The 27282-nt window shown below is 32.3% G+C and overlaps 1 protein-coding gene across 3 annotated transcripts; it reads left to right on the forward strand.

Annotated features, from left to right (window-relative positions):
• Positions 1-617: 617 nt before the first annotated feature.
• On the forward strand, positions 618-27226 carry LOC130638747 (mucosa-associated lymphoid tissue lymphoma translocation protein 1-like). Of its 3 annotated transcripts, none has more exons than XM_057447027.1 (15): positions 618-778; positions 14406-14556; positions 14780-14936; positions 15818-16090; positions 16604-16675; positions 17258-17485; positions 18466-18522; positions 18662-19064; positions 19340-19426; positions 20047-20168; positions 20965-21123; positions 21726-21880; positions 22418-22468; positions 23317-23427; positions 23773-27226. In XM_057447027.1, the coding sequence occupies exons 2-15, from the start codon at positions 14407-14409 to the stop codon at positions 23899-23901; spliced, it is 2154 nt and encodes a 717-aa protein (XP_057303010.1). In that variant the 5' UTR covers positions 618-778; position 14406; the 3' UTR covers positions 23902-27226. The 3 variants fall into 3 exon arrangements, with proteins under 3 accessions (XP_057303010.1, XP_057303009.1, XP_057303011.1); XM_057447026.1 differs by lacking the exon at positions 618-778 and adding an exon at positions 791-931; XM_057447028.1 differs by lacking the exon at positions 618-778 and adding an exon at positions 4264-4402.
• The last annotated feature ends 56 nt before the right edge of the window (positions 27227-27282 follow it).

Raw genomic sequence — 27282 nt, forward strand, 5'->3', positions numbered from 1 at the left:
CCAGAAGTTCAAACTTTTTGAACTACCAAGCGAATAAAAAATAATTTAACCAATCAGAAGCCGCTATTTATCAAGAATTTAAAACATTGAAGTCATAATGGCAGATGTGGGTCTATGACAAAGAAACGAGATGGAATTTCAGCAACTGATGTCATTCTAAATTGGCCAAAAAAGAATTCTCTATCAAATAGTCGCATGTCATTTACAAGCAGGTGGTATCCTCCTTTCGTTTTCCTCTCCAAATAAATCTTGCGCACCCAAAATCGTCTGGCTTTCTTTTTCTTAGCATATTTTCGTCTGAATCGTCTTCTCAAAAGCAAAAGAATTATAATTTGCCTTCCAGTAAAAGCCATCTGCATTAATAATTTAGAAAAATTCTTCATCGCGTGTTTGACATGCTTGTTCCGATATTCAGCCATTTTTGTTTATGTTTGTTGTCAAGTGGAAACGGCATTCGCTTGGTCGCGCTATTCGCGCGACTTATTCGCGCTACCAAAGAGAATGACTGGAAACCGGCCTTTAAGTGAGGCTAAAGGACAAAATGAAAAACAGAAAAAGAAAGCAAATTTACGCAATAATCTCGCAACTCTCTCCATCTGAGAGGCTAAAATTCCACGCTTATTCGCGGAATTCCTGTTCATAATGGTACACTAAGCAGCTACTGATCTGCAAACAGGAACTAGAAACTACTTTCTCTAGTTTTTATTTACATAATGGATGAATGAGAGTTTTTGAAATTATGAAAAAATAAACTATTAAATTTTAAAAGGACTGAAAGGTTAGTTTTTTATGTATTGCTATACTTGTTTTACTTTTAACAAGTAGAAAATTAAAAAAGAGTTGACTGGGATTGAGAATAATCATTCATTTTTTCGGTGTTGGCTAGCTAGTTGTTAGTTATGGTGCAGTTTACCAACCAAAACGGATTTAAGTATGTAAATCTTACGTATATATTCACTTCACTTTTCTTTATTATCTTTTATAGCTATATACCACTTTTCTTTTATCACTTTTCTTAGCTATTGTTTTAGATAGCTAGCTATAGCTATAGCTTGTGGCGCCGTAGATTAGTGGTTATAGCTTTCGTACTCTGTGCGGGAGACCGAGGTTCGATTCCTCTTGACGGCGATTCAACATGGGCGAGTGAATGTTACCATAGCCCCGGGTTAACCCAAGCCATGTGAGGGAAATTGGGGAGATGGCACACTGTGTGAGCCGTTGGATGTTGCCGGGAGTTGTCTAGTAGAGCGTGGGCCCAACTAATTGGGTCTGCGTAGCTCAAAATGAGCATTAAATACTCTAGGACTCTCCATCTAAGCCATGGCCCCTCCTGGAAATAATAGACAGGGTATATCCCTCGATATTTGTGAGGCTAGCCATGTAAAATATGCACATCTATCTATCTATCTATCTATCTATCTATCTATCTATCTATGTAAAGATTTCATTTTATAGTTAGCTAACACAGCTAGCTAAGGTATTTTTTATTGTATGTTTTTTAGAGTGTGTTTTCAATACATCTAGCGAACTGACAGATGTAGCTACAGTTTTACACATTTTGAAATTTGAAATAAGAATCCAACCATCCAGCCATCAACGCGTGCCATTAAATCACCGATATTTAATGATAACTTTGACACATTGTTTAAGGGATTGTCTCCGAGATCGTTTCAAAAAAAACCGTTTCATATCGTTTCATTTTTTAATTAGCCTAGCATGTGATACGAATTTGAAATGATTTTAAAGTAATGTTTAATTTTTTGAAATCGTTTCAAATCGTATGGAAATCGTTTCACTATTTTGTAAATTGTTTCATTAAAAACTAAAATTGTTTTATAATCGTTTCATAATTGTTTCAAGATTGTTTTATTATATTTACTTGAAATCGCTTCACATACCATAATTCATTTCAAAATCGTTTCAAAATCATTTCGATGTGTTTGTTTTACATTCTTTTTACATAAAAGAATAAAAAAATTATTAATCTCTCAAAGAGACAAACGAAACTGAAGAAGTACTATTATCGACTCAAGCAACTGTTACAGATGAGGTCTTAAATGTAAAGTATAAAGAATTAGCCAATTGGGAGGACAACAAAGTTTTCTCCACCATAGAAGATAAGGGTCAATCTGCAATATCCACAAGATGGGTAGTCACAACAAAGAATGTAGAGGGATACAAAACAGTTAAAGCTCGTTTGGTCATAAGAGGTTTTGAAGAAGAAGAAGTCAAAAATCTTAATAAGGACTCCCCAACTTTTTCAAATGAAAGTCTTCGCATTGTACTTACGATGTTAGGGATCGTCTCAAAATGTTCGTATGTTTTTTCGTATAATTATATGAACGCTACGTACTTCGTTTCGTGAAACGAATGTCATACGAAGTGCTTCGTTTAAAATAAAAAATGTAAACGAAGTTTATACGAACTTTTTTAATATATGATACGAACTTAAACGAAGTTTTTTATCATACAAAATATAATGATATGAACTTTGAACAAAGTAAGTTGCTATACGATCTTGAAACAAACTTCAAAAGTACCAGCGTAATTACGCATAATTATTTCATTACGAAACCAGAAACAAAAGAATTAAATGATTTTTTTTAAAAGACGAAAAGAAATGATACAAACTTTAAACGAAACCAGAAATAAAAAAGTAAAATATACGGGGTTGACTTCTTTGATCTCTTAGCTTTTACGATTTCGTTTTCTTGACTTTTAAACGATCTATGGCGATCTTTTCGCTTTCTACGATCTCGTTTTCATGATTTTTAAACGATCTACAGCGATCTTTCCGTTTTCTAGGATCCCGTTTTCATGATTTTTAAACGATCTATGGCGATCTTTTCGCTTTTTATGATCTTGTTTTCATGATTTTTAAACGATCTATGGCGATCTTTTGGTTTTCTACGATCCCGTTTTCATGAACTTTAAACGATCTACAGCTATCTTTTCGATTTCTACGATCCTGTTTTCATGATTTTTAAACGATCTACAGAGATGTTTTTGCTTTCTACGATGCCGTGGAGATGATCCCTAAAGACCCTAGATAATAAATCCAATTAAAATAAACTAAGTTCGTATAACGAAACGAACTTTATAATTGTTGAAAAAAATTGAATATAAAACTATAGATAATAGTCCAATTATAATAAACGAACTTCGTATAAGCAAATTTTTATACAAACTTCTTTAAAAATGATACAAATACATATATACAAACTTTATTTTAAATGATACGAACTTTATACGAACTTGTAATTTTGATGATACAAAAAAGTTCGTATTAAAAATAAAATGATACGAAAGATTTAATAAATCGATACAAAGTTTTTTATACGAATTATACGAATTACGTACGAACATTTTGAGACGGTCCCTTAGCAGCCTATGAATGGGAATGTCACACCTTAGATGTCAAGATGGCATTTCTTCAAGGAAACCAGATTGACAGAGAGGTTATCATAAAGCCCCCAAAGGAAGCAAATACAACAGGTGTGTTCTGGAAACTAAATAAAGTTGTATACTGCCTTGCTGATGCTTCAAGAGCTTGGTATCTACGTGTGAAGGAAGAGCTAATCGGCTTGGGGTTGAGAATGTCTTTATTTGATGAAGCATTATTTTATTGGATTCAAGATAACTGCTGCCAAGGACTGATTGTAATACATGTTGATGATTTTCTATGGGGAGGATCCCATAATTTTCAAGTGAAGGTCATTTCGCCTATCAGAGAAACTTTTCTCATTGGATCTGAAGATTACTCCAATTTCAAATATGTTGGTGTCAATATACAACAATCTTATGGTTCTATTAACTATGACTAAAAGAACTATGTGGAAGGTATGGAACTGGTCAAGATTCAAAACACAACAGACAGACATCGACAACTATCACATGAAGAACAATCGAACTTCCGATGTATTTGTGGGCAACTAAACTGGATGTCATCACAATCAAGGCCTGACATTTCATTTAATGTGTGCCAGCTAAGCACAAAATAAACTGTGCAGTAGTTGATGATGTCATGAGAGCCAACAAAGTGATAAAGAAGTTGAAATTGGATCCCAACATTTTCTTTAAATTTTGGAAACTTAAGCTTCCATTACAACTGATCTTATATTCTGATGCTTCATTTGGGAACCTTCAAGATGGCAACCTCTCACATTCGAATAACCAACTGAACGCCAAACAGAAAGAAAATAGAGGGAGATTGTTGATCTTCTATCTAGGCGATTACTAATAAGAATCACTTGGTGGTGGGGTTTTAATTGTGTTGAACCATTATCATTGGTAATTTGTTGTGTTTAGTCAAAGTGGTGTTCCATAGTGTTGAGGTGAATCAATCACACTAATTTAGCGTTGCGTTACAAACAGAAAGAACTATTGCAAAGGAAACCTACAGGTTAGTCTTATATATATATACATATTATATTCAACAGTGACGTCCACCCAATTTATTTTGCTATACATATAATATAGCTATAGAAAAAAATTTGTTGAAATCTTTGCACAGATTAATTTTTGGGGAATAGCACTATAGAGTTGGTTCGGCTATATACCTTCAGAGTTTTTTTGTTCCGAAACCCACTGACTGCCGATCCTGTTAAGTACAGGTATGTTTATGCTGCATTGCAGCCTTTTTTTTAAGTGTGGCATAAATAGACACTGGGTATACAGCAAATATAACAATATGGTCAAAATCACCCATCCCTGGCGACTTCGCTCTAATTCGGGCACCCAATATTATGCTTAGTATGCATCTTACTTTGGTCATCCATAGCATTTTTTGCAGCTTTTAAGGATAATCGATGTAATGATTCTTGTTTTTTTTAGAAACTAAAAAAAGTTCAAAAACATTATTCAACATGATGTGTCTGCCGGGTAATACAAAAGCACAAAGATAGGCTTACTGTTTTCCTATTTATTTCGCCGGTACTAAGTTATTCACTAGGCAACCTCAAATGTACCAGGACAAAGACAGATTGCAATCGGAATTGTGGAAAACATTTTTTTAGATAAAACATATTTACATAAGAAATAATTAAAAAAAAACTATAAAAAAAGCTCTTTTCTTCATGCTGCTTCATTTATGGCGTCTTTGCACTTCTTCCAAACTAAATTCTTCTCTGCAGCACCAATCACGTAAAGAGAAGAAGCATATTGTTCAATTAAATGTAGTCGATTAATATCTAATTCTTTTTTCCTTTCGAACCAGCGCAGTTTCCTTCTCTTCTTTCCTGCCTTGTGAACAATTGCTCAGAAAGATTTTTTGTGAAATTCGGAACAGATAACTACTTCCGATCCAGCATTTGTAACTCAGCAAAAATAAAACTTGTTTTCATTGTCATTTGAGATTCCACAGCAGCATTCGTACGCTTCGAAGACATTTTTGGGCTTAAGCAAAAGAAGGGTGCGTTGCTTCGACTCTGCTTGATCGGACTCACACGATGACTGCTATCGAAGAAAGATATTTTTCCCATCATTCTCTCTTGATTGCTGATTATTTGTTCAAGCAGCGACTGTATGTTTGTTTGATTTTTTTCCAATTGTTCCAATCTATCATTAAAACGCTCCATCACTACATCATGTGTCTAAAGACAAAAGAAAATGTTTAGTTTCACTAATACTTACAACTTTTTCTGATGTAAGAAACAATTATTTTAAAAAATTAATAAACTACAATGATGGAACAACGTTGTTTGGCAATGATGCACATGTTGAAAAGTTAATAATGCTACATACACTAAATTCCAATTGTGATCCTTGGTGGATATGTTCTTGTATTGTTGTTGAATGATGAGTATCATTAACAGGTGGCTGTAACTCCTCCACAGTGCTTTTATGCACAACATATATGGCCTCTGGTACATTAAGTTCACGTAGTAGACTGTTTGTGTCAATAACAACGCCACTTAAATATTCAATGCTTTTATTTAAATTTTCAGGTGGGGAAGAAGGTGTTTGTAATTGTAATTGATGGTCCGCAACTGCTCCAACTTTGATTACTACAGCCTAAGAAGATAATAAATTAAATTAAGCAATGTTATCTTTACATTCCTTAAATATTCTTAAAATATTCTAATTTTTTTTTTTTTATCTCTGAAGCCATTTGTTCTTATATCCTTGGTTCTTATAAAAAAATGTGTAATGAAAAAGTAAAATAACATACCAAATTTTTTGTTACAATTCCTTTTGCTTTTTTCTGTGCAGGTTGTTTTTTGCATTGTTTTTCAGCTACTACGTTTGCTTCCACATCCTCCGAACCCCCCCCCCCCCCCCTTTGACATTTTTTCTATCACTTCTCCAATCTTTCTTTTTTTTGTTGCTGTCATCTTTGACACTTTTTTAATTTTTTATTTTTTTTTGCTCTTCTCCTTTACTTTCTCTTTTTTCCAATAGCTCAGCAATTGTTACTTGTCGCTGTCGGAATCTTGCTCACTCGAATATGACACTTAAAACTTATTTTTGTTTTTTGGATCTTCATAATATTCTTGTAACTTTTGATGTAAGATTGTGTCATCATCTAAATAATAAAAATTTATCTACTGGGTTTTTGAAGAAATGCTTCATTTTTGAAACTTTTATTGTATCGCCTAAGTAAAAATTACTTACCACCTAATATAATAATTTCGCCGGATTCTTTTTTCTTTCCTAAGGAAACCTGTACTTCCATTCCAACTTCAAAGATCTCATTCACAATGTATTTCGTTAGCAAAACCATAAAGGTTTATCACGAGGAAAATAAAATAATCCAGAACGAAAAGACATTTTTAACGATGTTGATTCAGTGTTGAATAACGGGATATATACTGTTAAAAATGTGAAAATATTTTTCTATTCGTAATGTGAAAGATAAAACCATTAATGCGCGCATTTTCAGATCTTCATTTGTTTTGATTGAGCAAGAAAAGTTATAGTTCTTAAAGAGCATGTTAATGAGCATGTTATAGATCTTTCTTTGTTATTTTGTACCTTATATTTTTGAATATAAGCCGCCCCTAAACAGAAGCCACCCTTGAATTAAAAAAGTAATTCTTGACGGATTTACTTAGAGTGAAATAACTCACACCCGGGTTTTTTTTAGTAAAAAAAATGTTCTTTAGCTATTTGTTTGTTATTTGCATGTGTGGGAATAAAAAATTCAAATCAATATTATTTTCTAATATTTTTTTACTGGTTTTATGAATATATTTTTAACATACATATTTGTCTGAAAGTTACTCTAGTTTTCATACACTACATGTTTTTTTATATGAACTAATTTATAAAAAAGCAAAAAAATCAATGTCAGGAGGCTTTGCTCTCTCTTTCCACTACAATTGGCAATACTTTATGAATATGATTGATATGTTATCTCACGTATATATATCTTATCCTAGCTATTTGAAAGCACTGCCAAACTCATTCCCAAGTTCCATTCCCTAGCAAAACCTTCTACTTCATAAATACTGAAAAACACGACCATGATCTTTTGAATTCAATTTTTTACTCACTCAAGTACAGTCACGCGATGGGATCGAAACGAAAAAATAAACAAGTTTAAAATATAAAACTTGTATGTTTGCTGTATGCTTTTGACTTTATTAGCATAGCTCATCAAAAGCGTTTGTTTCAAAAAACACACGTGCTTTAGAAATAATAAAGCAAAGTTTACGACTGAACAGTGCTTGGGAATTAGTAAAAGTGAGAGTCTGTTTACACAACACCTAAAGTAAACTCAACCAGAAATTGAAAACAACGCGGTCACTTTAGTATATCAGAAACGCGCGTCCCTGAATATTATTGGTATTGCACGTGGAAAGAAAGAAGAATGTGTTCGGGATCATAAGTTGAGTATTACTTTTGTCTGATTTTCTCAGTAACAGAAAAAAATACGTTGAAGAATCAATACGCTAGGTTTACTTCAATAAATACGAAACTTAAAAAACTATTATAAAAATCACATATTTGAAATAAAATAAAAGATGGAGCAGCGGTGTTTAAAACAAAACAAAAATTTCTCTTTATTCTTATTAACACCTACCATCGCGACACAACAAGACGGATTTTGTCACGATACTAGATTCTCGATAGATTGCGACAATTTTATTTAATTGTTTCTTATTTTTATAAACGCGGTACATCGCGTTTCGAGGGAGTCCACTCACGTTGCGAGCTTGATATGTTAAACAACCTTTTCCAGTACTGTACTCCATCTTAAGGTCAATATCTAAAAATAATAAAAGCAGTTAAACTGTATGCTAAAAATATAAATACACAGCTATAATATTACATACATCATCACTCCATAGTCACTACAAATAAATAAAGTATTGTTGTAATTATATTTTTTTTATTATTGTAAAATAAAAATTATATATGCATAAACAATTTTTTTGCACTTCCATTGGGATGGTGCATCCATTTTGTTTTTTGTCTTTTTCCTCTGGTTAGTGCATGCAGCATGAAACCAGGTCAAACACTATTTACACTGAATCAAAACATCCCCCTCCACAAATATTTTCCCGTATTCACTACAAATAAAATCATCATCCTTAAACTCTGGGTCTAAGGAGCTCGTCTCTTCTTTATCGGACTCCATAAAAAATCTTTTTTTTAGGTAACTTGATTTTCGTGTTGTTGCTAAAGCGGATTTAGATTTGCAGCGGCTTTTTTTGTTATTCGCTTTTCTCTGTCAGCTTCCTTAATCAGCCCTAGACGATTTTTTTTCGTTGTGTTTTATCTATGAAATTTTAATAGCTTCATCACTAGTCATGTGTTTTAGAAAGTCCTTCTCATTTTTTCTTTCTCTCTCTGGGTAACGCAATATTGCCCTGGGGGAGGTAGGGAAACTGTCCATTCAGAGTTTGTTTTGACTTTTCCAACCTTGGTGAAGGACTTTCCAAGCTTATTGTCAGGGATGTCAATGTCCATAAAGTTCTATATTAATCAAATCTTGTTCAACAGGATGCATTTTTAGAGTACCAGGCTGTGTTGGTTGTAAAGTAGTATTTAATTCCGCAGGAAGAGTTGTGTTACTTTGTGCTAGGTCTAAAATGCCATAGTTTACATTTAGCCTGTTTACAGGTCATATTTCAGTAGAAGATTTCACTGACTGGTCAGAAACCAAAACACCCTTTGAAAATACCCTTTTTGTCTCAGTTGGTTGAAGTGCATTAGAGATATATGTAGAGGTAGGTGGAACAACAAGATTAGATTTTGTTGGCAAAATAGATTTGTGTGGTAATTAATGTGTGATGCGTAGGCATCAACAAGCAACACAACCGGTCTTAATGGAAGAATACTTTTTACAAGATGATTGCTGAGCCACCTGAAAAACTGCATAGTTTCCATTCATCCATTTTTGGTTTAATCCAAGAAAAAAATTTTTTTTGGAAAACCAATGCTGAATTCAGGATTAAAATTCACATCTGGGAATTTGACTGCAGGTGCATACAGCATACCCATCTTGTTTGTTGTGCTGAATATCATCATCATCATTCTCGGCTTAACGTCCGTTTTCCATGCTAGTATTGGTTGGACGGGGTATATTAATGGCCCTCTTCCAATCTGATCTAGACTGTGTTAGATCTAAACTCAACTTCCTCTGTATCAAGTCTGTCCTTATAACCTCCTGCCAAGTCTTTCTCGGTCTGCCTCTGGGCTTTGCCCCAGGAACTACTGAGCCTCTACACTTTCTTACCCAATTATCCTCCTCCATTCTTTCCAAGTGCCCCAGCCAATTCAATCTTCTTATCTGGATAACATCTTTAATTCTACGGAGACTTAGCCTGCGTCTTAGCTCATCTGAACTCTTTCTGTCTCTCAGACTGGCGTTACACATCCACCTAACCATTCTCATATCATTCCTTTCTAAACGGTCAAGACCTTCCTGCTTCACTGCCCATGTCTCACTACCGTACAACATAACACTTCTTACACAGGCCTCATACAACGTACCTTTTACCTCAATTGACAGGACTCTGCTAGTCAACAAAGGAAGTAACTCTCTGAACCTTTTCCAAGCAGAACCTATCCTGCAAGTAACACTTCTTCCAACACCCCCTTCACTGCCTAACATATCACCTAAGTAACAGAAGTTCTCAACTATCTCTAACGAGCCACTGTTGTACATCATTAAAGCTAGAAATACTTCATTCTCTATAATCTCACCTTTGCAACGCTTGCATACAAACTGAATGTCAACTCTTAACCTTCCACTAATACTACTGCACTTCTTATGTACCCAATGCTTGCAAGTCTGACAAAAAATTGAGTTACTACCAACCCCTTTCCTGCAAACTCCACAAGGCCACTTTCCAACTACAAGGTCACACTTGGCTGCAATGCTACTAATCATGACTTTAGACTTTGCTGTGTTTACCTTTAGCCCTTTCTCTTCTAGTCCTTTCTTCCACTTCTCAAACTTTTCAACTAATTCTTCCATCGACTCTGCTATGAGAACCAAATCATCTGCATACAATAACTCCCATGGACAACCTGTTCTGAACTCCATCGACAGCGCTTCTAAGACTAGAACAAACAACGAAGGACTAAGTACAGAACCCTGATGTACACCAACATTTACACTAAATTCATCACTAAGTGAATCGTTAATCCTGACACGACATCTAGCATTGCTGTACATAGACTGTACCATCTTAACTAGCCACTCATCCACACCTAATTTTCTCATAGCTCACCAAATAACTTTACGTGGCACTCTATCAAAAGCTGTCTCTAAATCTACAAAGGCAAAATAGAGATTCTGTCTCTTTCCTAAATACTTTTCCTGAAGCTGTCTGAGTAAAAATATTGCATCTGTAGTGCCACGCCCTGGAACAAAACCGAATTGCATCTTATCTATATCAATCCTTTCTCTAAGTAACTTATCAATCACTCTTTCAATAACTTTCATTGCTTGATCAACCAACTTCAAACCTCTATAGTTACCCCTTTCTAATGCATCACCCTTGCCCTTGAAACAATTCACTATTATACTCGACTACCACTCACTCGGAATAGCACCATCTTTTATAATCTGGTTAGCAAGACTTGCAATAAGCTCCACTCCAATATATCCAGATGCTTTTACCATCTCTGCAACAATACCTGATACTCCTGCAGTCTTGCCAATCTTCAATTTCCTAATAGCCTCCACTACCCATTCTGTCTTGATCTGCATAGCTGGCCCTTCTACAACATCATCATCAGACAAATTATCCTCATCGTTTAAATCAATAGTGTTTAATTGTTTGCCATGCAACATTAATAGTCCTTCCCAACAAAAAACAACCTCAACTTTGCCAGGACAAAGTTCAAAGTATGTTACTTTTATATTATGTTGTTATATTTTTTATTTCACAGATTTATGGCTTTCAGGTTGGTAACTAAAATAAGGATTTTTGCAAACACATTTTTTAGTCAGCACTGCAAAAACAAAGCTACATACGTATATATATAAGTAAAGAGAGGATAGCATTTTGATGTTCATTTTCCCTAAGCAAACAGGAAATTTTTATATGCAATTAAAGAAAGTTAGACACAGGTTATATCACAACTTTTTATAGTTAGTTATTAAATGGCTTTATTTTAAAGAGAGAATGATAGATGATATGTTGTTATTATTATTATGTTATTTTAGATTGTTTACACTGTTATGTTAGCCAAAATGTTTTTTTTGACATGAGTTGTTAAAATAGCAGAACACTAATGTATTTTATCAACTACTACCTACTATCAAAGTTTTAAAATGTCATGATCATTAAAAGTATTTTTTTTTTAAATGTTACAATTTTTATATAAATATTTACAATTCTTATAAAAATAATAATACAAAATAACAAGGGTGTTTCATAATAATGACAGTAAAAACTACATGAAAATCCAATACATTGGGAAAAGTCATACAATGTGGTATATAATAACTATCTTATGATAAAAAAGTACAAAGTACAATTATATAGCATGGAAACAAACTGAAGTTGATAGAAACCAGACCAATAACATTAGTTCTTATTTAAAAATACAAATTTTAATAACTTTTATTATATTGACATTTTAACAATTTATTATTGTGTTACATGTGAGAACAAAATGTATTTTTCATGTTCAGGCCTAATTTATAAAAAAAGCACCTAATGTGGTTATGCGACCCAAGCTTTAATAATTCTGCTTCCTCTAGCAATTTAAGATACTGAAATTACGAATAGAAATTTGAAAATTTTAAGCACACAGGGGTACACGTCAGAAGGGCTGCTGTTTTGACAGGGGGAAGAACGTAGTAGTATTTTTAACAATGCTTACTGCAGGGTGTTTTAATCTATATAAAATAAGTTGTAGTGGGCGTTGTTAACTAAATTAAAAACAAACAATATTTGTAAATTAAATTATGGAAATTTCAGCCTAATAATCACAATGCTAACAATGGATCTTAAAAATTAGCATTTTAAACATTACTCTATTATTGTCAAAGACAATTTTTTTCTTTTACATCTTTTATTTTTCTCCAAAAGGCAACCAAACAGCACTTAAAATAACGTTTTCAAACCTAACTTTGTAAAATTGTCACTTTAAAAATCCTGGTGTGATCATACTTTTTTAACAAACGTTATGATCACACACCCCCAGGTTAATAATAATTTTGGTTTCATAGAGAAGAAATTAATCAACAAAGACTCTATATAAAGCAAACTTGTATATCCTAGCTAATCCACTGCCTGTTGAGCCAGATAAAGGACTAATTAGACTAAGCTGTCATAAATACAGTCCTTTTGTATTAGTAACCACGAATTACAGCTAATACCTAGCTATGCGATCATTTACTAGTATGGAGGTGAATGCTAATGAGAAACGGATAAAGAAAGTCTACATGGTTGCAAATGCAGAACAGGCAATGTAAAATAACTGAGGGGTCTAGTAACACAGTAGTTATATACATGCGCGCAATAGGCAAAAAATTATTAGAGAAATATTCTTATAGCATGAGCGTGAGCTGGAGTCTCCTTTTGATTAGTAAAGTATGTTTTGTCTAATCTAAAAAAAAATTATGAAAAAGAAATTTAGAGTACCAGGTTCAGGAATATATATCTCAGCTAGCCACAATTTTTGTGGAATTGGTGGAGCAATATTTCAAAATTAGGTGCGTGTACAAAAGCTGCCCCCTTACTTATAGGCCTGCATATCTTATTGTTATAACTAAGGAACAATGATAACAATAGAGTGTCAACAAAGGGTATATGGGGCTCTTATGTAGATACGAAACTGTTACACAACCAGAAGCTATAATATAGGTTGCAGTACTGTTATTAGCCAGGTGCCCAATACAAATTACTGAAACTGTATTATTGAGCTGTCAAGCACAGCATACTCTTTTTTTTTTTAAAGTGATCTATCACAAAATTATTAAAAAAATATGAGTTTTATTATTATAGCAATTATTCAATTTACAATGTATTTTTATTTTACCTTTTTCTTTTTCCTTTTGGAAGTAAACAAATAGACAAGCTTCAATTTTTTCGTTGAGAGCAGATATGCGCACACATAGATAGGCATTAAATATTAACCACAAACCGCTGTGATTATAGAAATTCATTGAAAAAAGAAACTTTAAGCTTGTTTTTTGAAAAAAGAATCATTTTGGATTTTAAATTCCTGTTAGGGCCAATTTTTGTAAGCCAAAAACTTTTGTGACCCTACTTGTCTCAGGAAAAAAAATTGCTGATCAATTTTCAGTCAGTGGTGGGCTCTAGTTATTGAAGCTGGAATTTTTTTTCAGACCATCTGTTAGGAAATTATTTGACTTAAAATTAAATGTGTAATTTAATAATTTAAATACCCATATTTTCCCTTTGTGTCAATATATTTATATTGTTTTCATGTCAAATAGATTAACAAATAAGTTATTCTAGTCACTAAAAGCTGTGGAAAAAACGAACTTCTGCAAAAAAATAAAAAAGATATGTTGCTTGAATCTTGATATGATCCATTAATACATCAAAAAAAAGTTTTTTTAAATTTGTTTTGTCTGTTGCCTTTATTGTGTATAGAGCTTAAAACTGAACAAAGAACATGTGGTTTTGTCATTAACATGCTCTTCTAAAATGAATGTGTTGATTCAGCTTTAAAATCCAATTTTGGTCCCAGATGATCCCTAGTTACCCACACAGGGGATAATGCCAGTTGTTTCCATTCGTTTCCAAATTATGATGCCTCAAACTTATAAGTGCATTGTAATGGTTTGGTAATAAGCTATTGACATTAAATGAATGTTATTCATGTTGTGATCTGTCAATTACCTTTTAAGAATTAAGTGGTCTATTATTATAATAAATAAACCTTACTTCTTGCTTGTTACACATGCACATATCTTATATATTAAAAGAGTTGTAATTTTTAAAATTTTATGTGACTGAATTATTTTTTAGCATGGTAAATCAAATCACACCTGATCTTCAGGTTCGAAGCCTACCATACAGGGCGCTACGTCAGTTGGCAGAACTGCTTGATATACCTGGTCCACATGACTGGAAAAGCCTAATCAGTGAACTTCCAAGTGGTGCCTATACACGTGGCCAGGTAATTTTTATTTATTTCCAGTGCTGTTCCTAGCTGGAATTTATTATTTTTGTATTAACTTCAGAAGCAAAATAATATCAATTCGAGCATATAGGATAAGGTAACTTTCCAGCGTTCATTGCAGTAACATTTTCTACTCTTCTGAAATTTCATCTAAACTAGGTTCAACTTTACATGCTTCTTGTTGTCACTGTGTTATTAAAGTTGAATTTTTTTTTCATAGATTGCGCAATTTGAAAAAGAAAATTACAGACCAGGGGGCAGTGCAGCAATGGCATTATTAACAGATTTTGGTCATCAGTTAATGACAGTTGGAGAACTGGCAGCGTACCTTGAATTAATAGATCACCAAGAAGCGTTGTTGATTGTGAAGCCTCATGGTAGGTGTACATGGTCATAAATTTGACAATTTACATATACCATTTACATGGAATCATGTAAGACACAGTACTTATCCGTACTAGTTCTTCCACAGTGCAGAGTATTTTAGAAAATAATGTTTATGATGTAAATTGCGAAAGTTAGGCTTTAAATTAATTTGTGAAAAGGCTTAATCGTGAACGTTTATTCCCTCAAAATATATTAAAATAGGCTATTCACAAATCTTAATTCTTATAGCCTTGTTCAACGATTTCTTTAAAGGAAAACAAAATTCTATATAAATAGCTATTTTTGTATGCGAAGGAATTTTCATAATTTTAATTTAACTTTTATTTTCATCTCACTATGATTACAAGTAATTTTATGAAAACGAAGAAATAAATAAAAAGAGGCATTGGTTATAGTGCATACAGAAATGTAAGGATTAACAGTGGTTTTACACAGATAACAAAATTGTTTTATGTAATAGTACTAAAATGTTTTCCATACATTCCTATATTAACAGGTTAGTTTTGTTTTAACTGTTCCACATTGAGTATTTTAAGGAATAATATTTCCTAAAACATGTTGCATGATGTACTTTTGACATAGGTGGTAAAGTAAATCAAATTTTAGAAAGTACAAAATTTATTGATTTTGATTTTCTTTGGTTTTAACTTTTGAATCCCTACATAAACTAGGGAACTAAAAAGAGTTACTATATATTTTTTGTCCATGTAAACTCCACCTTAGGATAATTTTTTACAACAAAAACATAAAAGTAAAACATTTTTTCAGTCAATGTTTTTAAGAAAACCCTTTTGGCTGTTTTACACAACCTTTAAGGGTTGCGATCTCCACCTATTGTACAACCCTTTATCATAATTTTATTGTTTTCAAGAACCAGTGACAATTACCAAACAGCCATCTCCGGTTATCGTTCAAGAATCACAAGATGCTTGTATTTCCTGTGAGGCAACAGGCTTTCCTCGCCCACGTTATCAATGGTATAAATATCAAAACCCACTTACTGGAAAATGTACACCAGTACTGAAATTTAAAGATGTCACTATAGACGCCAGTGGTGACTACTATTGTAAAATCACAAATCCTATTGGCTCCGAATATACTGAGGTTGTAAACGTACAAGTTACGCCACTGATTGCACCAATTAGTAAGTAATTTTTTCCTAAATATAAAACAACTAGTCCTTAAACTGTGGAAAAATCCACAGGGTCGCTTGTCTTTTAATTATATGCTATTTCTAACGGACAACTAGACAGAATATGGCTATTATTAATGAGATAAAAAAACTATGTTTTCCCACTCCTCCAAAAACAGGTTCTTCAGCAACACACTGACTAATCAGTCACGCATGCAGGTTCTAAAGTACACACACAGTAGTACATCATCAAATTTGTTTAAATAACAATTAAACAAGAATATTTTGTCACATATTAATACCAGATTATACAATGGTAGATTAACTAAATTAGACTAGTTAAATGTTAGTATAACTAGTCTGAAAATAAATAATGTACTCAAGTGATGTACACTTTTCAATTTGTGATGTAGACATAACAACTCTCTGGTTTTAACTAATCATACAAAATTTCAGTGTGACTTTCGCTATTTATGGTAACATTAAGGTATTAACTTGCATATACATGTATTATTTAATTTTTAGTTAATGGGACTACTGGCCCTGAAGATGTATATTCAAGAACCTTTTCTGGTATGAAAATTCAGGATCCCAATGGTGAGAGTTTTTTTTATATAATCGTTAAGCAAACTATGAGTAAATTCATAACTAAAGCTAAATGAAATATATTTTTTCATTTTTTACATAACTTATGATTTTTCTACGATCTCTTTTATATTCTTTGTTTCTAAAACAATTTTCACCTATACTGTTAACACGCCACTGTTGTTTTAATATCTGTGTCGCGATCGTTTCCAAATAAAAAACTACTTTATAATATATCTGAAATATCTTGTCTACAACCAATCATGATTATAAGGCGACAAAAGTTTGTTAAATGAATCAAAGACTTACACTTTGCTTCACAGCATGACTGAATAAAAAATCATCAAACAGTTTTCTGTTTTCACAGTAGTTTTGGATAAACTCCAGGAAAAAGGTTGACATCTTGGTTTGCGAGTTTTTGCATGTGACTACCTCAATTTCTATGTTTTAAAAAATTTGGCAATCCTAAATATTCTTCAAGACGCTGCGGACTAAGTGCTTTGAGCTTTCACCTTGCTATGCCGAGCAACGAAACAAACCGGCATCTTTTTGTTTGTTTTTACTCTTATACTCTAAATATTAATGTATATTTAGGGTTTCCAGAGGAGACAGTTATAATGTACGTTGGACAATACTTTGTTCTGTCATGCGACACAGATGCACAAAGCTATCAGTGGTATAAAAATAGCTACCCTATTGCAAATGCAACTAATCGTAATCTACTCTTTAACGAGTTTCAACTTGCTGATGAAGGACATTATTCATGTAAGGTGAATGTGAACGGAAAAGAAATTGTCACTCGTCTTGCACATTTGAAAATTGGTATGTATGTTCGAAATGAAAATTGACACACGTCTCCTCAAACTTATTAATCCCCTCGGTTTGGACAAGTCTCCTTAAAACTCTTAAAATCTCCTCTAAAAGTAGATTTTTTAACAATTTTTTTTCAAATCTTCCTAATTTTAGTTAAGCATTCTACTTCAGCCTATTACATGTTTGAACTTTAATTTTTAAAATGCATAGCAATGCTACATGGGCCCATCCATAATTTGTTCTTCACTTATAGCATATACCTTTAAAATCATCTTATATATTCTTAATTTCTCACAAAAAAAATGAAAATCTCCTTAAAAACTTTTCATGAAAAAACCCCCATTGTTTAAGAAAAGGTTGAAAATTCTTATCAAAAGCCGTCAAATTTGACTTTAAAAAGAGCAGCAACATTGTCTTAGTATGTAGTGTTATTACATTATGAAAGACTTACCTAGGCCATCACTTCCCTTAGTATATCTTAGAATATCTGAAAAATAGTATAAACACAGAAATAAGTGTCTACGTTTTACCATTTTAGCATACTGCAGTATTTTTAAATCAACGAGGCTGTCTGTAGAAGATGTTCTGTTTCTCGTCTGTCAGTGAGCAAAAAATCAGAACTTGAAGGTTGAACTTACCAGTTTCTTAAAAAACTTTAAAGAGCTTCAGTAAACTTTGGTAGAATTGTTTAAATTTACAATCATTGAGAAGCCTTTACACGAAATCTGGACTTCCCCAATATTCGGTGTATAACTGCTGGGAAACCTTCACACAAAGCCTCATCTGCTAAAAAGAAATTGTCTTAAACAATCAATGGTGTATTTAATCTTCTCAGTACTTTAAAAACAATTTCATAGGTACTGGCAAAAGACTTTCATTTAAGGTTAACTTATTCTGCTTACATACAATTGACCATTTTTTCAATGTTATTCCGTTATTTTGTACACATCATTTATCATTTGTACATGTCTGTTTTTTATTTCATCAAGGCAACCCACCTCTACCTATGCCTCAACCAGTCAACAAACTTGTAAATCAAGAATTTGGTAAGTTTTCTGGTGTGCTATTTTATCAGTAGTCTTTTTCATTCATGTCACTTATGTTTATAGGAGTTGACTCAAATGTTTATTTGTTATATTTTTGCTCTTCTTTTGTTCTTCTACTTTTACTTTTTTCTATTTGTAGCTACTGCTAAATTAGCTTTAGTTATTGCAAATCAAAAGTATCAATTTCCACGAAATGAATCCGAAATATTAGTTCATCCCATCGACGATGCAAAACTTTTGTCTGCTACGCTAGAAAAAATTGGATTCAAAGTCACCTGTTTGGTAAATTTAACGAAAAAAGAAATGGAAGCCGCAATACAGGGTTTCTGTAAGTTACTGGAATGTGCGAAAGGCGTATACTCGTTGTTCTATTTTTGTGGTCATGGTTTTGAGGATCATGGAAAGACGTTCCTAGTTCCCATTGATGCAACAAACAAATGGACTTCAGATGTTGCTTTGTCAGCGGAATATGTTTTATCAGAAATCCAGCATTGTAGAGCCACAAAACTTGATGTTGTTCTACTGGATGTGTGTCGAATCAAGTAAGTCTTTTGTGCATTGTTTATGTTCAAACCAAAAAATGGCAGGTTTGATTCATTTGTTCATAAATAATAAAAATAACAAAAATAACAAAGAATAGAATTGATTTTATATCAAAAATTCTCTCTATGCAAACCAATCGTATTTTTGTGTTACATGAAATATTAAAATAGCCAATGATGAAAAATGGTGAAAATATTTAAGTAAAGACTAGAAATCATATGAGTAAATTAACCATGTGTTATTTAAATATATCTGTCCTCATTGTGTATTAAAGATCTGGCGGCGACCAAATGTCAAATGGGTTGAGAGCATTTGATCCCCCTTTTTTGGCTGGAGCCCAATGTGTGTTTGGATATGCAACGTAAGTTTTACGGTTCATGTAATTTACTAAATAAATTTTTCCATACGCCCTGAATTCTTTTGATGAAAACACGTTGTTGTTGTTTTTTATAAGAAACTTGGTGAAGGGTCTTGTTTTAAAAGTTTCTTAATTTTGGTCTAAATTTTAAACTAAAATATGTATCCAATGAATGATATTTTGATATTTTTAAAAATATTTTGTAGTTTTTTAAATCCTTCCTTTTGTTTTAACTTGAAAAATGTAAGCATTCGATTTTTAAATGTGCTTGAAACAAACTTGTCTTTGCAATATAATAGCTATATAATTTGTAATTTAGCTATATATATAATTTAAATGAAATTTTTCTTTTAAAAAAATTTCCTCAAATAAGAAGTCGAACATGAAAAAATAGTCATAACAATGTAGTTTTTAAATTTTTTGAGATTCTACATGTAGATTTCGTATAAATTTTTTTTTTACATAAAAACGTGTACGACGTATGCTGCATCATCAATATTTATTCTTTGTCCCTACTAAAAATATACACCTCTTTATGGTGCTACTTATATATAGTTTTTTGAGGAATAAGGAATCAGTAGAAAATGTTTTAAAGATAAGATGTTTCGATATTCTTCATATAGGTGTCCACAATCACAAGCTTTCGAGAAACGACGTGATACAAATGGTATATATATGAAACATTTGGCGCGTCATTTGACTGAGAATATTGAAATAGAAAAATTGCTACATAAAGTTGGTATCAGTAAGTCCTAATCTTGCTAACATTTATTCTAAAGAATAAAGTTATTAGAAAAAACACTGTCGGCATGTTTAAGGCTGATATAAGAGTTTTCATAAGCATACTGAACTAAAATTTATTATAAAGAACTTCGAAATTTTGGTAGAACGTCCATTTTATGTCAAACAGAAAACTCATAACGGAAACCAGATGTTCAATATTAAATTGCAGCGTAGTTTACCACTTACTGTTAAAAAGGGTGGCACTTTGTGCTTTCTGGCTTCTTCTGTAGCTGGAGTAATGAGGCTTGGTAGATCCCTAATGGATAAATTAGCATCTTGGCCCACACACAATTTTTTTAAACGAAACCTGCATACAGGTTTGCATAAATAGCTTTTTTAATAATTGAATTAGCAAAAAAACTCTTTGGAAACACATTAAGGCTGGGAAATCCCTAAAATATTTGAACTATAATCTCAGCCTAAAGCCTAAGAGTTAAAACGTTTACCAAAAAAAGAAAATAGCATTTTAAATGGATGAACATGGATAGACATTGATCACAGTTTTTAGGAAAACATTGACTTAAACGAAATGCTTTTTAAATATTTGAATAAATTGTGCATGTTCGAAAATTTAATCGTTGACAAAGCATGTTGCTGTCCTGGGCAAAGGGTACAAACACAAACCAGGTTGGACAACATTAGAAAACACATCGTAGGCATGGTTTGAGGCTGATATAGGAGTTTTCATAAGCATACTGAGGTTGAAAGAAAATACACCATGCTTATAAGTTCCACTAAATTTGTGTAATACATTCTAGCTGTTCGCGAAGAAGCTGAACGACATCGGATCACAAACACAATGTCACCTACCTACAAATCAACGACAACTAAGGTGTTTAGCTTGTGTGATAACATTCTTCCTCCAGCTGGCTTTCTGGATGAACGTGATCCTACTATTGAATGGTTTGACTACCACAGTAAGTGACGATTCTCCTTTAATTCTTACGAAATGCTACCTTTAGCTTTACCTATATTTACTACGACCTTAAAAGAATTATATATTGAGAATTTCACTCTGAGCTCACCCTTCACCCGAGCTCACCCTTCACCCCAAAGCCAATATTGAAGACGTATTGTACTTAGCTAGGGCTTGTAGAAATATTCCATTGACTTTGGAGGTAAGCAAGTAAGTAACGAGAAGCTTTTACGTCCTTGGGGATTCATCCGACTTTAACTAAGTTGTATTACCGTTAGAGATACGTATAGCATTGCTACGTATAGCATTGCTACGTATAAAATGGCTACGTATAGCATTGCTCTAACTTGCTTGCCACACAAGTCGATTAGCGGTCAGTAGATGGCATCAAATGGGCTGACAACACTATTTTTAAAGTTAGCCAGAGTGGGGACTCGAACCAGAAACCTTATGATTACAAGCTAAATGCGCTACCACTACATCATCTCCGCCTTCAACATCAGCAATATTGACCTTAGATAGATCAAAATAATTACATACGGCTGTCTTACTGATTGTTTGTAAGAAGTATTTTCTTCTCATGCTGTTTTCGCTTGTTGCTAGGGTTACCGTCCAGCCAATCAATTTCATTCGAACATGGCGTTGAAATTGAGATGAGATTTCTACCAGTGTGTTCGAATATATGTAATGTTGTTATCCACGTAGCTAGCATGGGCGAAACCACGTGTTGTGATGCCAAAATCCTTGAAGTGTGCGAGGTAAGTTACATTTTAAAGAAATCGTAAATGACGAAATAAGCTACCCCTGCTGAATAAGTGCTTTGAGTTAATTTTTTTTTATCAAGGAACGCTTATGAGTATTTAAGAACCCCTTTTAAGCAAAAAGGGTGTGTATTGGGACCCAGAGTAACTACATATTTTCTAAGAAATTATGGCAAAAAATTGATCGTTTATTAAATTTGATTCAGAAAAGGTCGGTTAATATGGAGGGTATTTTTCAATTATTTTTTTTATGTATTACACTTTTTCAAAATCGAAAATGAAAGAAAAAAAAAGAAACTTTTGCTCTTTTTTATTTGTTACAACCGAAATTGAATTTTCTTACCCTCTGAATTTAAGGCCCCTACTGACTAAGCGTACAAGGGCGGTTATTACGTCATTTACAGTATAATTACTGTATATTAACATCAACAAATCATCAACAACCGCCAGCCATTAAGAGATTCCTACAAAAAGGAACAGCAGTTCTCTTTTTTTATCTATCGTCTTGTTAGTTTTATTTTTTTATTTATTCAGGACTTAGAAGCACCAGTTGATTCAATGAACAGGGAAATCTCTGTGTTACCAGTAAGTTTGTTTATGTTTTTAATTCCTTTAATATTTAAGCCACGGAAATATTTCATATTGTGGCTTTTGAGACATCAGGGCACGCCCAAGCAATGTTTGGAGTACGTGATTAAAAACTGTTCCTATTGAAAATCCAGAACTCAATATTATACCCGTTTTAAAACTGATAATTTGAACGTTGGTAATTAGCCTAAAACTAAAAAGGGATTAACCAATGAAAGGTAAAGGAATTAGATGATTTTCAGGAAATAAAAGGATTTAGTGTCCTAGTTACTAGTGGTTTTTAATTAGTTAAGTCAGGAATAAGGTTAAAAATATATATATAAGTGCAGGTTATATATATCTCATTTATAAAACAAACACAATAGGCAGTCTTGTTTTTTGTGTAAGCCACAGTACATTTCTGCTCACTAGAAGTATCACTTTATCCTTGCTTCCTTTTCCCCAAATCTTATCTGCAAGTATGTTAACTTTATTATTTTCAGTTCATTTCAGCTAAAGCAAAATGTTGATTTCAGCCTCAGCTTTTAAGAAGTTGCTAAGCATAATATTCAAATTTTACAAGATTCTGACTTGTCACTTGCTATTTTTGTGTTTTAATATTCTTATCCATTAGAAAAAAGTTTTTCATTCTTTATAAGAATTGTTTTCTAGGTCACTTGTTAAATTATTTTCTAGGTTACTTGTTAAATTATTTAGATTAAAGCCTCAGGGCTTTGTGGTTGCCTAGTTTTTAAGTCAAATCTCAGCCTCAATCTTTAGCAACTCCTTAAAGTGTAACACAGTAAATTAATTTAATTTGGTGTAAACTGAGCCCTTCGATGCTTTAAATCTTCTTTGTCGTTTAGGAATATTTTTCAAAGAGTCTACCCTTTGACAGTAAGGAGACATCTATGGAATCTGAAAGACCATCAGGAATTGAAAGATGGACGCAAGTATCTGGTTTACAAAAGCTTACTGTATGTTTATTTATTTATTTGTTTGTTTGTTTGTGTGTTTGTTTGTTTGTTTGTTTGTTTATTTTTATTAACTTCCCGCTTTACAGTAAATTTGAAACAGTAAATATGATACAAGAGATAGAACTAAAAGTTTGGAATGGGTGGATATGAATTAACTAGGTACCTTAAGGGGCGAAAATTTCGCCAAATTTATTTTCGCGAAAATTAGTGATTATAGTTATACAAGTTAAATTAACACTACTCTTTGGTAGAGTGCTTTTTGGTTTTGGAATTGAAGCGTTAGAAGATTATTCCTATCGCTATGCAGAAATGTATTATGTATATTATTATGTATTTTTTTGATAGGGACCATTCGCCGTTACTATGAAAATTGAATACATATATGGCGACCCGCATGAAATCAAACACAGTTTCAAGAAACAAATCTTTAGAAACGATGAGTTTGGTATCGTTTCATTCTTCAACACTTTTTGATTTGGTATGATTTTTTGTAGAGGTAAATGGTTTTATCCATTGAACGAAACATGCTTCTCAGTCGAAAGAATTTTCGCGTCGAATCCATCGAGATGACTAAGAGTAAAGCCATGCATACATAAACATTTATATTTAATAAAAAACAGTACTACCTACTAAGCACATCAATTGTTGTGAACATAAATTATTGTTGCATAAATTATTGCGAACATAAATTATTGTCGCATAAATTATCGCGAATGTAAATTAATGCGGTTTTTGTTCAAAATTTTTGTGAACCAAGATAATACACCTTTCCCGAATTTTATAAATTATAATAATTATGACAAATTTTTGTAATGATTCTGTGCTCTCCAAATAAGGATATTCAGATAGAATATTAAATTATCATGGAAAAATGTAGTTTTTAGAGCAATATAATATTCTGATTGGATTTTATTTAGATTTAAAGAAAAAATTATTTTGAAGACGAAGCTATTCTTGAAAAGCTCGGCTATATAAAGGGTTTGACCTTAACTTTCAGCTCGGAATTGAGGCACTTAGCGAACACAAATATTTACGAAATTAGGTAATTTGTTCTACTTTATGCTAAGGAACTTAGGGATAAAAATCATTTTTAGTATCGACCTCTTTAAATGACTTTGGCATAATTAGGAAATTCTGGAAAGGTCTATCGCAAAATTTAAAAAAATAGTAATCCATACGAACAATTTGAATGTTAATTGTAGATTATTTAAGTTTAATGGGAATAAAAAAACTCGTATCTATCGAAACGGTAAAGATTCTTTACATGAAATGCAGGGTACTCATAAAAATATTTTTATTGAGAAGAAAACGTCTGTAAATGTTGATAAAAATTAATAAAATAACACAAATTTATGCAACAAAATCATAAAATTATTGTCAAATCGCAAAAAATTATGTTTCAAAATCATAAAATTATTGTCAAATCGCAATAACTTATGTTGCCAAATCATAAAATTATTGTCAAATCGCAAAAAATTATGTTGCAAAATCATAAAATTATTGTCAAATCGCAATAACTTATGTTGCCAAATCATAAAATTATTGTCAAATCGCAAAAAATTATGTTGCAAAATCATAAAATTATTGTCAAATCGCAATAACTTATGTCGCAAAATCATAAAATTATTGTCAAATCGCAATAAATTATGTAACAAAATCATAAAATTATTGTCAAATCGCAATAACTTATGTTGCCAAATCATAAAATTGTTGTCAAATCGCAATAAATTATGTTGCAAAATCCTAAAATTATTGTCAAATTGCAATAACTTATGTTGCCAAATCATAAAATTGTTGTCAAATCGCAATAAATTATGTTGCAAAATCCTAAAATTATTGTCAAATTGCAATAACTTATGTTGCCAAATCATAAAATTATTGTCAAATCGCAATAAATTATGTTGCAAAATCATAAAGTTATTGTCAAATCGCAATAAATTATGTCGCAAAATCATAAAATTATTGTCAAATAGCAATAATTTATGCCACAAAATCATAAAATTGTTGTCAAATCGCAATAATTTATGTCACAAAATCATAAAATTATTGTCAAATCGCAATAAATTATGTCGCAAAATCATAAAATTATTGTCAAATAGCAATAATTTATGCCACAAAATCATAAAATTATTGTCAAATCGCAATCAATTTATTTTGCTCCTTTAAATCGCATTACTTTATGTGGCAATAATTTTGTCTGCAACAGTTTTGTCCTTAAGGTATCAATCTTCCATTATTAATAAAATGCATTCTAGGATACTTTATTGTTATTATTTAAATGTTTTTTTTGTCCGTGATTCATGATATTTTAATTAGGACTCTCCGATAACAATTAATTTGTCAATCAGCTCTCTTATTTTCTGAAATGAATTTTGGAATTTGTGAGAGTTTTATACCTAAAAGAAAAATGAGTAATTAATATATGTTACTTGTTGTTTTTGTTAACCTAAGTCTTTCTTTAATGTGTAGTTTCAACTGCTTCACACAATATTGTGCAATCACTTGTAGGAACTTTTGTACAATTCTGTACGATTACAAGAAAAAGGATATAAATAGTTCACATGTTTGTTTAAAGCTTACCTCCCGAAAAACAATCAGTTGATCGGTTGGCAAGATTTTTAAACTTTTTATGACGATGCTAATTAATGGCATGATATAGTGTATTAGAAAAACTGAGGTGCTGTTTTAAGGAGTTACCAAGGTATGTGGTGATGTAAGCATGTTTCACATGTCAGGTTTGGTATTTTAAACATATTTACATAATTTATTAATAATTAGTTACCCTGATTATCCTTTTTACCAGCAATTGTTTCTTACTTTGCCATTATTCCGCATAGCTAGCTCATCTTTCTAGACTTACATCTCGGAAACCAATAGATTTTTCAAAAAAAAATAAAAATTCATAGACAACTTTTAAAGTTCTTTTATATGAAATCGACTTTCTTTTTACGCAGGAGGTGAGCTTTGAATGCACAAAGAACAAAAGTAGGTGCGAAAAAATACATTTTATATCGTTGTTACATCTCTACAATATCTTGTACAAAAAATATATACAACTTGTCGGTGGCCCGTGAAAGAGTCACGAGTTCTCCTGTTCTTTTTATACCACATTGCGTGCGTCTCGCTGCTTGCGGTACCATTTTGCGTGAGAGACATACAGACGTATACGGGTAATTTAATATACAATTGTTCACAATTAAGTGTGTATAATGTTGTGTAGCAGTAGGAACTACCCTTAAGTATTTTGTCATATATTGTCAGTGTTTTATGTACATCATATATTTTGTAAATAATAATATTATACGCACCGGAGTTACTCTGGCAACACGCCTTTATAAGCAACTCTATTTTTTATATTAACCTTAGTTGCCAAGAGTAAAATTTTGATCTTAGCAGCCGCAGTTGGCTGGGCGTACCATTTTTGTTTTCGGCTTAAAAGGTACTAAATCTAATATTCATATTTCACAAGATTATGCTTTAATGTTATTATTTCTTACAAAAACAAAATACTTTTCATTCTACTAAAGGACGGTTTTGTAATTTGCTTCTTTACCCAGATTTTAACCTTAACGCTCCACATTCCCAGCCTGACTATTTGATTAGCGTTTTGCTAGTTTTTGACAACAAGTGGCAGCCTCAGCTCTTAACAACTCGGTTTCTAAAAAAAACCTCTATCGCCCTGCTTATTATTTTGTCTATTTAAGTTGGAACTTATTTGGGATGTAGAGTCAATTGAAACAGAACTCATATAACGTACACTGTAAATTAATATTAAAGGTATTACTTCCACAGTTTCAAAGTTTTGGTTTTTCCATTCACGTCAAAAAACTATAATAAAGTCTGTATCAACTGTAC

Source organism: Hydractinia symbiolongicarpus, chromosome 1, assembly GCF_029227915.1.
Source record: "Hydractinia symbiolongicarpus strain clone_291-10 chromosome 1, HSymV2.1, whole genome shotgun sequence".
Taxonomy (NCBI): domain Eukaryota; kingdom Metazoa; phylum Cnidaria; class Hydrozoa; order Anthoathecata; family Hydractiniidae; genus Hydractinia; species Hydractinia symbiolongicarpus.

Bases quoted from the DNA above. Each gene is read 5' to 3' on its own strand.
- LOC130638747 (XM_057447026.1), top strand. From the start codon at position 900: ATGGTGCAGTTTACCAACCAAAACGGATTTAA. The intron at 14,557-14,779 runs GTAATTTTTATT...TTTTTTTCATAG, and splicing joins GTGCCTATACACGTGGCCAG to ATTGCGCAATTTGAAAAAGA. The intron at 19,065-19,339 runs GTAAGTCTTTTG...TGTGTATTAAAG, and splicing joins CTGGATGTGTGTCGAATCAA to ATCTGGCGGCGACCAAATGT.